The 15,320-nt window shown below is 47.9% G+C and overlaps 1 protein-coding gene across 4 annotated transcripts in view; it reads left to right on the forward strand.

Annotated features, from left to right (window-relative positions):
* Positions 1-15,320, forward strand: part of Stambp (STAM binding protein) — a 22,624-nt gene that overhangs the window by 4,265 nt on the left and 3,039 nt on the right. For all 4 annotated transcript variants that reach the window (XM_026788011.1, XM_026788008.1, XM_026788009.1 and 1 more), the window contains 7 exons: positions 2,898-2,973; positions 3,152-3,247; positions 4,323-4,680; positions 7,333-7,457; positions 8,472-8,609; positions 11,661-11,773; positions 13,177-13,276. In XM_026788011.1, the coding sequence (XP_026643812.1) occupies positions 2,898-2,973; positions 3,152-3,247; positions 4,323-4,680; positions 7,333-7,457; positions 8,472-8,609; positions 11,661-11,773; positions 13,177-13,276 (1,006 nt within the window). The remainder of the gene's footprint in view (positions 1-2,897; positions 2,974-3,151; positions 3,248-4,322; positions 4,681-7,332; positions 7,458-8,471; positions 8,610-11,660; positions 11,774-13,176; positions 13,277-15,320) is intronic.

The raw sequence follows: 15,320 nt of genomic DNA on the forward strand, positions 1-15,320 counted from the left end.
CTAGTGGGATTTAATTTGGGACTGCATGGGTTGACTAGTGGGATTTAATTTGGGACTTCACTGGGTTGGCTAGTGGGATTTAATTTGGGACTGCATGGGTTGACGAGGTCTGAAGCAATAGATGCAGCTGCCTGCATTGTTCTGGCACCTGCTTTCCGGACCCTGATCCTGAGTCTGTGAACTGACTAGCGGGCGGCTGCAGAGAAGTCCTAGCCCAGTGACTCTGAGACTGGTTTTCACTTGGTGTGTTCCTGCCCATTTACATCGAGTAACTCTACCAGTTACTACAGCTGCGGGGTGGGGTGGGGGATGGGCGGGGGCAGGGAGGTGGGGGGAGGATTGCCGGCGTCTACCTCACCACCCTTCCGCCTCCCCCACTCGTAAAAATCTTGTTCTGCATCTTTCATGTACGCTTTAGTTTAGGATTTAAAAGGCATGTCTGTCCTTCCTCCCAGATAGGTTCAGACATCTTGGCGATCTCAGGCATATCTCCCCCCTTGGTAGTAGTTTTCCTGCTGAAGGAATGCGTTGCCTTTTGCAGACCCCAGTATAGAAGAAAGATCTTGAGCATGCAGGATCAGTACATACTTTCATGATGAGCACAGACAATAAGCCAGGCTGTGGATTCTTTCGCAGCTTTTTATGGGCATCAGAGGCTGCACAGAAGGGACTTAGACTATGCAAGCAGTTCCGGTCTGCCATACCGTGTGAGCCCCCTCTGACACAAATCCTCCTTCCTCCCATGAACCTGAGCCAAAGGCATTTACTGGGGCTGGGGCTTATAGACCCAAGAAGGGGTCTCCTGCGCTTGGGTTCACTCCAGCAGTTAACTTTGGAAACTGGAAAATATGGTCCTTAAAGTAGCATTCTATTGAATGTCTGCTTTTTGAATGAGTTTTTTTCCATACAAAAATACTTGTTCATGATTTCCCCTAGTATTAGGAGGGAGGAATTCAAGTTAAAACAAAAATTAAATGGCAAGCTGGTAACATGTCTCAGTGGGTAAAGCATTTGCCATGAAGGTCGATGGTGTTCAATCTCTGAAACCCACATAAAGAAAGGTAGAGGAAAGAACTAACTCCACAGGTTGTCCTCTGGCTTCCGTATGTGTACTGCAGCACACGCATAACCACACACACACACAACAACAACAACAACAATAATGATGATGATGTATCGGCACATATACCACCATCTATGGACACACTTTTTAAAATGTCTGTCTCCATTGTAATGGGAGCTCCATAATGAGGGGAAACCTCGAATGGATCATTTATGATATATCCCAGCCTTCAGAGGCCAGCTTGGCACCTTCTAGGAATGGCCAGTAAACAATAAATTTTTGAATAAATGAATGATATTGGCTATGTGCACAGTACTTTAGTTTATATTTACGATTAGTAGTGGTCGTATGGGGGTCTATGCATAGGTTGCCATGTGCACGTACAGGAGTCAGGACAACTTTCTGTTTTTGTTTTTGTTGTTGTATTTTTTTTTTAATACAGGGTTTCTCTTTAGCTTTGGAGCCTGTCCTGGAACTCACTCCGTAGACCAGGCTGGCCTCGAACTCACAGAGATTCTCCTGCCTCTGCCTCCCAGTGATAGGATTAAAGACATGAGCCACCACTGCCCGGCATCAGAGGACAACTTTCAAGACCTTCTTCTGGATGGTCCGGCTTGGCTTGACAGGCTTGCACAGCATGTAATTAGATAGTTTATGACTTGTGTTGGTCTGCCTTCATAGTTACCCCTAGTTGCATCTGCCAGCGGACCACAGGCGGCACATGCTGGAAGCGTTTCCATACTTGGTTTGGTGCAAAATATTCTCTGAAGGATTATGAGTCCCAGGAAACATTTCTGGTGGCCAAGGTCATAAAAGCAGTAATGGCCATGGTTTTGTCTTCGCCTCCTGCCCCTGGTGCCGATGACCTCTTTCTGCTTAGCATCTCTGTTGCTGTGTTCAACCACTCTGACCAAAGGCCTTGGGGAGAAAAGAATATGTGAGTTTATGGGAAGTCAAGGCAGGAATTTGAAGAGGAAACCAACAGAGGACTACTGCTGACTGGCTCACTCCCTGGCTCATGTTGATCTGCCTTTTTTCTACTGCCCAGGCCCACTTGCCTAGGGCACGACTGACAGTGGACTGGGCCCTCCATCATCAATTAGTCAACACAATGTCCCGCAGACATGCGCACAGGCCAGTCTGATGGAGGCAGTTCCTCAGCTGAGTTTCCCTTTTCCCGTGTGTGTGAGGTAAACAACCAAGATTAGCCAGCACAGAGTGATGTCAATCACAGGAAGAGACCTTTTTCTGTAGAGTTACGATTTGGAGCAGATCACAGGCTTTTATTTCCATTTGGTTTGGAGGTTTGGGGTCCTTTTCTTCTGTTTTAAGACATTCTCACTAAGTAGTTCAGTCTGGTTTAAAATTCACAGTGGCTCCTGGGGGCTGGAATTGCAAGCGTCAATGGATGCTACATTCTTCTTTCAAATTTTACCTTTATTTTTTGCTGGGGTGGGGGTACCTGCAAGGTGGTCTTCATGGAGGCTGGCTAACTATTTGGGTGAATCAGTTCTCTTCCTCTACCATGTGAGTACTAAGGGTTAAACTCTGGTCCCCAGCCTTGGCTGCAAGTGCCTTTACCCAGGGAGCCCTCTCACCTGAGGCTCTCCTTTGTGCTGTAGGAATCTGGTATTTACTGTTTCACTCCCTGTTTGGGGAGAAGAGATCAGGACTTCTGTGCAGAGACGAAGCTGGTAGGAGCCAAGGCCCTGTAGGCCATGCTCATGCCCGATCTCCCTGCACTCCTAGAAACTCTTCTTGTAGTGGCTGCATTATCTCAGGGTCTCATGTGGCATTTCCTGTGTACCCTAACCATTCTGCTCTGTTTCTTTAGGCTTTTCATTGAAAAACTTCCAAAACACCGAGACTACAAATCAGCTACCATTCCTGAGAAGAAAGATGCAGTCAAGGTGGGTCCCAGTTTTCACTGGGCTGCCTCTCCGGTGCAGGAAGGGGTCGAGGAATGGCAGGGTGGAGGGCTTCAGGTCATGTGTGGGAGGACGCCGCTGTCACTCTTGATGCCCTCTTTCTCGCTTCCTTGGTTGATGTTAGAAGGCTGTGATTCTCAGGTTTGGTTTTGTATTTCAGAAATTAAAGAATGTTGCTTTCCCCAAAGCAGAAGAACTTAAGAGCGAACTCTTGAAAAGATACACCAAAGAATATGAGCAGTATAAAGAACAAAAGGTCAGTGTGACAGCGAAGAGACGGGAGGGCGGTGTGTGCTTCTCAGACAGTCCAGGCTGTGCTATGCCATACCAAATGAGTCTGTGATTTTTAATGGGCTAGTTTGTTGGGGGGCGGGGGGGGCACAAAGACCAGTGACTCAAATTATAGCAGATTCAGTCTATGTGCCCACAAGGACTGTTTGAGGACAGACACCTGTGACCTTTCTGTTGCATCTACAGCAAGAGACCTGACCTTGGGGAACATTCTCACTAGAGCATAGGTGTTTCAGATCTCAAGCGTGGGAAGTTTATCCCAAAAGTTTTCTATAGTCATTGATTTTTCCCAGTGATGTACAGCAGGTCTTGTATAGAATGGTGTCAGCTTGTGGGGAAACAGTCAGGGCCCTCCAGTGCTCCCTTGTGGAACAGGAGCACATGCTGGAGAGAGTACCTGCCTACGTGCTGCGCTGTTCTGCACACTGGCACTGACTGACAGTCAGCAGGGGGATTAATAGTGCTGAGCATACATTTCTAATGCACTCAAGAGGTTCGCTGCTTGATATTTATTAGTTTAAATGTCATTTTATTTAAATGATAATCACTAGAAATCCCACAAGTTGTCCTCTGACCTTCACATGTCCCTTCTCTGGTAAACATATAAGTAAATGTAATTTTAAAAATTAAAAACAAAGCAAACAGCATGAATACTTGCACACTGGTACTCAGCTCCCTTTGGGATCCACTCCAGGATCCCCTGCACAGGGAATGGTCCCATCCGCAATTAAGATGGGTCAAGATCATCCCCTACAGACATGCTCAGAGCCTTCTTCTCAGGGTGAGTCTAGAGTCTGTCAGCTGGGCAGTGAACACTAACTTGAAGATAGGAACACTAGCTGTCCTTGAAAATAGGTATATGGTGGCTTGACAGAGCAGGGTGGTGACTATACTCCATGACTTTAGAGGTACCTAGCGAAGCATGAATTCTGGATTGGGAGATCAGACCAGAGAAAAACTGTACTTTGGACGTCTCTATGCAGACTAGGCTTTCCTTCTGAGAGCTGAACTGTTAACCAAGACCCTTTCTTCCCCCCTAGAAAAAGGAAGAGGAGGAACTTGCCCGGAATATCGCCATCCAGCAAGAGTTGGAAAAAGAAAGACAGAGAGTTGCTCAGCAGAAGCAGAAGCAGTTAGAGCAGGAGCAATTCCATGCCTTTGAGGAGATGATCCAGAAGCAGGAGCTGGAAAAAGAGCGGCTAAAAATTGTCCAAGAGTTCCGGAAGGTGGACCCTGGCCCAAGTGGGCCTCTGCTACCTGATCTGGAAAAGCCTTGTGTAGATGTGGTCCCCACCTCACCCACGCAGACTTCAGACTGTAACAGAACCGTGAGGCCAGATAAGCCACCCGTGGTAGACAGGTCCCTGAAGCCTGGAGCACTAAGCATCATAGAAAATGGTGAGCCTCCCCCCCCCCCAATGCCTCCCTCCATCTCTCTCGCTTCCATGACCCACTTACTTGGCTCAGTCAACAGAACCTCGTGGGATGACTACTGTCTTCTTCTGTCCTGCCACCCTGTCTGTCTTGTTTGGTTTTGCTTTTGGTTTTGTTTTTTGAGACAGGGCTTCTTGTGTAACCATTCTAGCTGTCCTGGAACTAGCTCTTGTAGATGAGGCTGGCCTCGAACTCACAGAGATCTGCCTGCCTCTGACTCCCTGAGTACTGAGATTAAAGGCGTGTGCCACCACTGCCCCGCTCCCTGTCTGTTTTGTAGAAATGGGCTTTAATTTAGGTTAATCTGAGTCAGTTTTCTAAAACCTTCCTGGAAGACAGACACTAACCTTCAAGGGTTCTGCAGAAATGTGAAGTGATCAGTAAACTAGAGATCGTGCTTCCTGGAAGCCGTTCTAAAATGTTTGCTTCCACAGGCAACCCCACCACCGAATCTCCCTGCGCTGGGGCGCTCCTAATCTGTGAGGGGCTTAGCCAGCGAGAGTGCGACACACTGCGGGGGGCTAATTGGTTCATTCAGAAAACCTTGTGACCCATCTTCCAGAAAGGAACTGTGCTGTGGTCTGAGGCTTCAGGCCTCCTCCCTGCTCCCTCTAAAGTCCTCTCTCCCTGTACTGCTCCTTCCTGCCTGTCCTACGCTCTAGGAAACACGTTCTAACGTCTTACCACAGCTTTGTCAGCTTCCATCTAGCCCTAGCGTCTGCCTTCTGCTTTCCTTGAGGCTTCTCCAGCTCCTGTCCAGTCAGTCAGATTGATTCAACCCCCATAAAACTCCCAGAGATCTTCTTATCCTCAATATTTTTGAAATCACTTCTGATAGTGCCATCATTTGTCAATATCTAGATTCTAACTTCCTGCAGGCAGGGCCTTGAGTCTTTCTCATTTTGTGTCCCCTGTGGGCGGAGACACACCTCTGAGAATGGACGGAGTGATTGCTGGATGGAAAGGGAGACTGTGCCAGCCTTAACCCATCACCCACAGATGCAGTTGTCACACTGCTGTGGCTCTGTCCCCTCTGGCCTATCAGGTCTAGCAGACCCAAATGCTGATGTGGCACATCTGTTTACTGTGCTCTTAATATGATAACACACAGCTTCTCTGTGGAGCTCACAGAAGGATCCACTCTTGGCAACCTGGATAAGTTTTACAAGCTGCTTTTTCTCAGGGAGCTTGGCATTTCAACTTTCTTCTAGCGGGTGTTCCACAGCACACCACATGATAGGACAACAAGTAACACCCTTGAGGGTTAGTCCTCTGCTTCCACCTTGTTTGAAACAGGGCCTCTTTCTTGTCCTTCGTGAGCTTCTGATGATCAGTCTGTTCCTGCCTCCCATCTTCCTGTAGGAGCCCCGGACCTGTAGATGTGGCTTCTGGTAATTTGAGCTCTGGTCCCCTGCCTGTGCAGCAGTCTGAACCCATGGAGCCATCAGCTCCACCGTCCCTTTTTGCCGGTTTGTTTCCTGAGCCGCCCTGTGTAGCTAGCTGACTAGCACTAAACTTGGGATTCTCCTGCCATAATATTCCGAGTGCTGAGATGGCAATAGAGTGCCGTCATATCCTTAAAGTTCCATCAAAATCAGAACTAGATAAGGCAGTCAGCCTTCTCCAGCTGTGAGACTGTGCTGTCATGAATCCACACTTCCCAAAATACAGCGGAGAGGCAGGAGTGAGCCGGTACCGTTCAGAAGGGGGAAAAAGAGCAGGAGAGGGGTAACTGGTGCCAGCTACATCCAGAATCATGTCATTATGGCTCTGCTGGGCTCAGTCACCAGCTGTACTCACAGCTGGCCTCAAAAGATGCAGCGTTCCCAGGCTGAGGTACTCACTAGTTGCCCACAGCTTCAGAATCCCAAGACACTGTCCCATTCCTACTGCACTGCCCTAAAGGGGGAACCTCTGGAGCTCTGTCCTGGAGACAAGTCTCTGTGGGTGCCACCAGGCAGTCTGTAACGTCCTTTAAAGTACGAGTAGGTCTCCCGTGGTCGCACAGCCCTTAGGGGAAATGGCCTACGTGGCTGAGTGTTCCTGCAACAGGTTTTCTGCAGGTGGACGCTCTAGAATACTGGTAGTTTGGGCTCAGTCCGTGTGTGAAAAAGACAGACCAGGGAAGCCCCGTGTGAGTCTCAGTCTGAGAAAGAGACCTGAAGTCCCAGCACAAGTCCACAAGCCAGAGTCCAAAGCCTAGCACATCTGGAGTCTTAAGGACAGAGGAAGAGCATGCACATCCCAGGAGAGACACAGAGAAAATCTTTCCTCTGTTCCCTGCAGCTCCCGGCTGGCTGCATGTTGTCCACCTGTGTTGAGAGTGGACCTTGCCCACAGAGCCCAGGCACCCACATACATGGGGTGCCCACATACATGGTCACATCTACAAATAATGCTCCTCCGGTCAGGCTGAGACTAAAGTATGTGGTCACAGCTCGCAGCCAGCTATGGCCAGATGTTGGAGAAGAGACTTAAGTCCCTCTGTGGTGCCCTTGAGGGGAGAGGGGCTCATGGAGGGAATCCCAATGACATGGCATTTCTCTTCCACGCTGTCAGCTCTGACTTCGGCTCAGGGACCCCTGGCCTCAGACTTTCCCCCCTTGTCCATTTCAGTTCCCACCATCGAAGGCCTGCGCCACATTGTGGTGCCCCGCAATTTGTGCCCGGAATTTCTCCAGCTTGCCAGTGCCAATACTGCCAAAGGCATTGAAACTTGTGGAGTCCTCTGTGGAAAATTGGTAAGGAAGTGTAGCTCGCCTGAACTGGGGCTGTTTCCTCTGTGGCCTCCTGTGACGTTCAGACTGGATATCTGGGGTCTGACTCTGCACCAATCCCTCCACAAAGCCTACACACACACACACACACACACACACACACACACACACACACTCTCTCTCACACACTGTAATGCCAGTCAGTAGTGCTGTTTGGCACCTCATGCCTGTAATCCTACCCCTGGGGAATCTGAGACAGGAGGCTTTCCATGAGTTTGAGGTCAGCTTGAACTACATAGTGAGTCCTGACCAGTATTGACTATGGAATAAGACTTTGTGACAAGAAAGAAGAAAGGGGAAGGAGGAAGGAAGGAAGGAAGGAAGGAAGGAAGGAAGGAAGGAAGGAAGGAAGGAAGGAAGAAAAAGAGGAAGAAAGGAAGGCTGACTTAATTCTAAACCGAGCAGGAAGGCTTACGTATTTTCTCCTCTTCTGAGCTCCCCCTGAGCGGTGGGCCTGGGAATAGAATCATCTAAGGTCTTCATATGTGTCCGTAAGGTGTGAGGTCCTTTGCAGAGATGGAAGGGACCCTGGGATAGAGAGCACTGAGCAGTGTGTCCACTAGGAGATGTAGGAACCGTGAGGAAGGCGAGGCCGCTGAGGGAAAGCTTGAACCCATCCCTCACTTCCAAACAAGCCCCTGAGCGATGGGAAGCAACCCTCACCAAGGCCTTAATGAGGAGGCTGGAGCAGGGGAGCTGCTTTAGGCAGCAGAGCGGTGGGGCTCTTTCCAGAGCACCCCAGGAACCCTGAGCAGACCTGTTGGCTGCTACAGAAAAGCCCCTAGGACTATACCATTGGCCCAACCTGTGCTAGAGGGAGATCTGGGGTTTGCTCAGTGCCTGTGGCTTTATTCTCTCTCTCTGCTGTGAAGCCCTGGGCTGAGGGATCAGGGAGCAGGAGTGAGCAGGAGCTCAGGGAGAAGGAGGGAGTGGGTTGAGAGGCCCGGGGAATTGTGACCTGTTGTTTTCTCCTTGCAGATGAGAAATGAATTCACGATCACACATGTTCTCATCCCCAGACAAAATGGCGGGCCCGATTATTGCCATACAGAGAATGAAGAAGAAATTTTCTTTATGCAGGATGATCTTGGACTCCTCACGCTTGGCTGGATCCATGTAAGAAAATCGGACTTCCCTGAGGGCGGGGACTCCTCTTCTGTTAGAGGCACACAGCCTGCTTCACTCCCTGAGCAGAGTCAAACTAGCCGAACAATCTGTCTCTCTGCACACACGGCTCCCAGTGCTCCAGTCAGTTGCCTCAGAAGACTGCTGAGAGCTTTTGCAGTTTCCTCAACTTTATCTTTTACTAAAAATAATTTTTTGATGTTCTGGGGTCTCTGGTGAAGGGAAGCTGGCCTAGAGACCATGTACCTAAAAGTTGTGTAGGTGAAACTGTTTTAAATAGCCAGGGAGTGCATTCTGGTGGCTGCGGTCTCTATGACACAGCACTTGCTGTAGTATACAGTTTATGAGTGTTTGCACACGCCGTGCACACTTCTGATGACGTTCAAGGAAACACAGTTCCCTTCCTAAACAGTACATCTGGATGATTCTCTCGTTTTTTTTTTTTTTTTTTTTTTAAGGCCTCCGGCTCACTGAATAAGCTGCTTCCTAGGCGTATGAGAGGTGTAAGCCACAGTCCGATGGTTTATTTCTAGGTTTAGGGGGTCATACACACTTGTCCTCCGCACTAGAGCAGTGCCGACATGTGGGGTACTCTCCAGCCCTTCAATTATGTAAATACTCACTGGTTTGCCTAATGCCTAATGCCTAATGCAAGGATCCCAGCTGGCAGATAGAAACTCTCCCTGTTGTGCCTGGGGACACAGTTGAGGGTCACACAGGAAAGGAGCACCTGTTCCCATGAAGCAGAATGCATTATATTCCTCAGGAGGTGCGCACAGGGCACTGCAGGTTTCAGAGCAAGGGGGGCCACACTCAAGGTGACTCACAATGAGAGTCCAAGGGAGAGTTTCAAGGGGGAGGGGTCAGCATTGGATAGGTACACTGTGCTCCTGCATCAGTGAGCGGTCCTGTCGGCTGGAATTTGTGGGTTTTCGTCAGAAAAAGATGTAAGGGCAAAAGAGGGGAGTGATCTGGGAGGCTTTCGTACTAAACTGGCCCAGACAGCCTTGAAAGTGGAGAGAGCAGACAGTAAGAAAAGCTATTTGCTGACAGCCTGAAGGGCTACTGAGGGAGCAGAAAATGCGGTGGGCGGTAAAAGGAGACAGAGGAATGTGTAAAGAAAACACAGAAGCCACAGAGCAGGGACATCAGAAGAAGGGATTCAGGATGCGCACCTGCACTGGGCTCTAGCAGCACCCTGTCAGGAACCTGCTGCACCCTTCCCACTCCCTGTCTCCAACAGTGACCCCCCCCCACTTGCTCCCATCATCCTGTCCTACCTTTCTTTAGAGTTCACTCCTAAGTCCTACTCCTGAGTACTTCAGCTCCGCTTGGGTCTAACCTTGAACTGCAGTTGCAAGATCTGGCTTCCTCTGCTTAATCCCCTTCAAGATTTATCCACACTCTAGCGTGCAGCTGTCTGGGGTGTGTGTGTTTACGTCTGGTGAGCAGTGGAGGAGAGGGGGAAAGGCAGGCGGGGCAGTCAGGACAGTAATGGATCAGAAGTGCACAAGGAATTCGTATTTGCACAGGGAGAAAGCACACGGCCCTCAGAGTCAGGGTTGAGGTCAGAGAGCTGAAGACATGCAGAGGGTTGAGCTTCTGTGTGAAGAAGTCATAGACACCCTTGTCAGGCAGCCTTGGCCTTGGTGAGGGTGGAGTGAGGATCTACTGGCGGGGTTGGGGGAGGCAGAGGAGGTTAGAGCTGGAGGAGGTTGGTGGCTAAGAGCTCCTGCTGCTCTTCTAGAGCCTCAGAGTTTGGTCTCCAGAACTCCTCTGGGCAGCTTACAGTCTCCTCTGACTCCAGCACCAAGGGATCTGACACCAACTTCTGGCCTACTCAGGACACCTGCACACATGTGGCCTATAGCCACACAGACAGGTGTACACATGAACATAAGTAAAACAATTTTTAAGGAAATATTTTTAAAAAATGAAAATGGAGAGGGCAGACTCCAAATAGTTACTGCTTGGACTCCAGGCAGAACTAGGCATGCATGGGTGAAGGTTCCCAGTCTAGTAAGGGCCCAGCTAGGAACACATGGAGGAAGTTTGGCTTCTGTTACCTCTACGATATTTCTGCATCATTTCTTCATAATTTGGGATTGAAAACAACAAGAAAGGACTTTCCAGATGGTTCAGTATGTAAAAGCCTTTTGCTGCCCACTCTTAGCTGAGTTCAGTTTCTTTGGCCCACTTGGAGGAAGGAGAAAACTGACTCCCACAAGTTGCCCTCTGACCTGCACACACACACACACACACACACACACACACACACACACACACACACACACCATGGGCAGGCAGGCACACATCCTCGGGGTTGCACACACATATATAAGTGTAAGTTTTAGAAAATGAAAACAGCAGGCTATGGGTCTTCTCAGATCTTTACATCACAAGAGGAAAATACACAAGCCAGTTTCGCTCCTCAGAGCTCCATCTATTTCCCGTCCCCTGACTTGGCCTCAGACAGCCCTGTGCTCAACTTCTTCCTCTTGTTTCTCAGAGCCGATTGTATGCCTTGAAGACAAGGCATACAACTGACAATTCATACAAACCTGTATATGATGTGTGTACATTGTAAACGTTGAGTCGGCTATGGTCTGTGAATGAGAAAAACATCTGTGCTCATACTGGGCCTGGTAGCTCACATCTATGTCACAGGACTTGGGAGGCTGAGGCAGGAGGTATATTTGAGACCTGCCAGGGTTACATAGTAAGTTCCAGGGTAGTTTGACCTACAGAGTTCAACACTATATCCAAATAAATATTGTGTCTTCGCCATTTTCAAATATACAGCACACGGTCTTGAACGCCACAGGCCTTTCAAGGACAGGTAGAGTTTCCACACACTGGTGTTAGACTCGGCTTGTTTACAGTGCTGGGAGGGAACTCACTGTGTGGGTCTTGTGTGTTCCTCATGGCTGCAGAGAAGGGGTTGGGTCCTGCTGTTGGGAACGCCTAGGACCTGCCTTCCTAAGTGGGTCAACCATGGCAGCTGGCCCACTGGAAATTCTCTGACCTGTTTCATCTTTTCAGACTCACCCAACCCAGACGGCCTTCCTGTCCAGTGTGGATCTGCATACCCACTGCTCTTATCAAATGATGTTGCCAGAGTCTATAGCAATCGTCTGCTCCCCCAAGTTCCAGGAGTGAGTACCACCGATGCGGTTCTGGGTTCTGGGTCTTAGAAGGAAAAGAAGTTCTCTATTATTGAAACCAACCGTGTGTGTGTGTGTGTGTGTGTGTGTGTGTGTGTGTGTGTGTGTGTGTTTACATGTGTACATGAGCTTAGGAGGGTGCCTTGCATAAGTGTTCACATATGTGTGGAGACCAGAGGTTGACATGGAATATCTTTCTCTGTTGCTTTTCTAACTCATTGTTTTTGACACGAGGTCTCTGGCTGAACCTCGAGATCACTGGTTAGTCTGGAGAGCACCACTCTCTGTCTCCTAGCTTGGGATTTTAGACGTATACCATCACATCAGGCTCTTTGTAGATGCTGGGGATACAATCTCGGGTTTTCCTGTTTCTATGTCAAGCATTTTACCAACTGAGCCATCCTCCCGGCCCCTAGACCTTTTAAAAACCAAAATTCATAAATGGCATTCACTGGCTGCTCTAAAAGGCTTCCTTCAAGCTCCATATTCTGATAAACACAACCTGCTCTTTCAAAGATATATTATTAATGTTGGTTTTCTAAGAAAAACTGAAATCTGAACTATTTGACTTAAAGTGATAGGATATCAGAGCCTGAGGTTAAAGGTTAAAAAATTCCCACATTGGACCCTATGTCATCTGCCAGTGTTAATTCTTCTCATTCCAAATGTCCCCTTTACTCTGAATTCTCCAGCAGAGCTAATAATGGAGACAGTGATGAACTTGCCTTTTTGTCTTTCACTGTTTTCAAGTTTCACTTTTGTGCACCTGGTGTTGTCCCACAGGGCTCAGAGCCTCTGTTCCTGCCATTCCCCCTCTGTTCCTCAGACTGAAGAATCTCAGTTGACCTAAGAATCTGCATTTCCATGTTTAGTCCTACTTAAATCTGTTGTTGACTTGCTCAAAGGAATTTCTCACTTTCAGTTTTAATTTCCAACTAGAAAATTCCTCTTTGGAGGCTGGAAAGATGGCTCATCAGGTTAGAGCACTTGCTGCTTGTGCAGAGGACCTTGGGTTCAATCCCCAGCACCCACATGGTGGTTCACAGTCGCCTGTACCTCCAAGGCTCTTCTGACCTCACTGTGTACCAGTCACGTAGGCCAAGCACTCATAAAATAGAGTAATTAAGTCTAAAAAAATTCCTATTTGATTCCTATTTATAATCAGCAGATAATTTATTCTTTAACTGTGACCCATTCCCCAGAGAAGAGAGCTGTAAGTCAGTACATTGTGAAAGCTGTCTAAAATTCCTCTGCCCTGTGAGTCAGTGTGAGAGCCTGGAATGTGTGAGCATGAACCAGGGCACAGGGGGGACAGGCGAAGATGGGGAGTGTTGGGAGTGGAGGAAGCCTCTGGAGCGATGCCTCGACTCTGAGCCTGCCCTTTCTTATTTCAGAACTGGATTCTTTAAGTTAACTGATTATGGCCTCCAAGAGATTTCCACCTGCCGGCAGAAAGGCTTTCACCCTCACGGCAGAGACCCCCCTCTGTTCTGCGTACGTATCTATCATACCCATGTAGAAGTCGGCAAGCACATAAACCTGGGAGGTGCATGGTCCTTCTAACCCACCTGAGCTCAGCCCCGGCACTCACCTTCCCAGAGTTCCACAGTCAGCAATGGAACTGTGCACTCTGGAGATAGGTTTGGATCTCAGCCCGTCACCCTGTTACTTCCTGTCTGAGGCTCTGACCCTCCCTGGGCCTTTCATCTGATATGTGGGATAATAATAATACTTTATTAATAATCGTACTTTCCAGGGTCCTGGAGAGGATGAAATAAGTGGGAGGATGGTGTAGAATGTGTGCAGCCCAATCCCCAGTATCAATGGAAAAGAAGTAATAACAGAAAATACCTAATGCATTATCTGCTTACTAAATGTTACCTTGTTCCTTGTTAGTCACTAAGTTTCAGTCAGCAGCCTGAATGCAAAGGGAAAAGCCGTGCAAGCTAGGAAAATTAAACGTATTTCATTCTGGAATTTTGCCCAAAACTAGGGTTCTCACTGCTCTAGGAAGTGGTTTCTTCGCCCAGCTTGTGTCCATGACAACAGGTTTAGCTGCTCAGCTCTCCGTGCTTCAAATCAGCTCAGATCAATGAGATTCTGGTGCTTGCTTCACACCGGGGGGTGAAGGGGATAGTGGCTGGGGTGGGAGGTATCCAGAGAAAAGCAAGCAACACAGAGGAAGGAACCAGAGTCCTGTGCCATAAAGCATGGAAGAGCAGGGAATGTGCCAAAGAGAACACCAGAAGGCTAGGATCATGGGGGTCCACGAGCTGATTTTGCATGATAAGACAGTTATAACATACATACCACACACAGAGACACACATGTATGAATATGTCTGTGTTGGTGTACTTCATACTTTTCCAAGCACAAAAATTTAAGCTTCATAGAATAATAGCTTCTAAAAATGTATATGTATTATTGATTTATCACTTTTATGTTTATTTTTTAATTGAACTTTATTTTCTTTCTTTTTAAATTTATTAATTATGTATACAGCATCTGCCTGCATGTATCCCTGATCTCATCATAGATGGTTGTGAGCCTCCATGTGGTTGCTGGGAATTGAACTCAGGACCTCTAGAAGAACAGTCAGTGCTCTTAACTTCTGAGCCATCTCTCAGCCCCTGAACTTTATTTTCAGTCTTGTGGATCAAACTCAGATAATAGGTTTCAGTTGAAAGTGAGGAAGAAAATAAATATTAAAAAAATAAATAACTAGAACCAGGAATGCTGGCACACACCTTTAATCCTAGCATGCTGGGAGGCAGAAACAAGGGAATCTCTGTAGGTTTGCGGCCAGCCTGATCTACACAATGTGTTCTAAGCAAGCCAGGGCCACATAGACAGACTCTTTCTCAAAAAGTACATTGATCTATCTTGAGATATAATAATGTTTAGATGTGAGAATATTAAAATAAAGATTGTACCATCAAATAGGCCTGGGACACCAGTGTCCAGGTCTAGTTATAAAGATTCTTCCTGGAGTTGGTCATGGTACCACACACCTGTCATGCCCGCACTCCGGAGGCTGCCATGGGAGGATGGCCAGTTCAAGGCCAGCCTGAGCTGCATAGCCAGACCCTGTCGACTCCAATCAATCAATAAACAAGCAAGCCTTTTTATGCCAGAGTGAGAACCTGCCCCCCACTTGTGGTGGTAGGTGAATTTTATTATCTGAAAAATATAATTCCTCCCTAAACACTGCAACAACCCTACTAATTCTTCTGAGTAAAGGAATATTTAACAAGTGACTCCAGAAAAGGTATGGGAAGATGCTGATTCAGACTGTGAGTGGAGGGTGATTCCCAGGTTCATTACTGTAATTGCCACTGACATCATGGTCTGGCTTCCAGACTAGGAATCACTGACCTTGAGCAGGCATTTGAGTTATGTATTTACTTACTTATTTTTCAGAATTTCACAAGTGCTGCATCTATATCATGCCAACTCCTTTCCCCTCCAGTTTCTTCTCCCTCCCAAATTCATGATTTCTTCTTTATTACACATACACACACACACTCACACATACACA

The sequence above is a fragment of the Microtus ochrogaster genome (genome assembly GCF_000317375.1).
Source record: "Microtus ochrogaster isolate Prairie Vole_2 chromosome 14 unlocalized genomic scaffold, MicOch1.0 chr14_random_3, whole genome shotgun sequence".
Classification (NCBI taxonomy): domain Eukaryota; kingdom Metazoa; phylum Chordata; class Mammalia; order Rodentia; family Cricetidae; genus Microtus; species Microtus ochrogaster.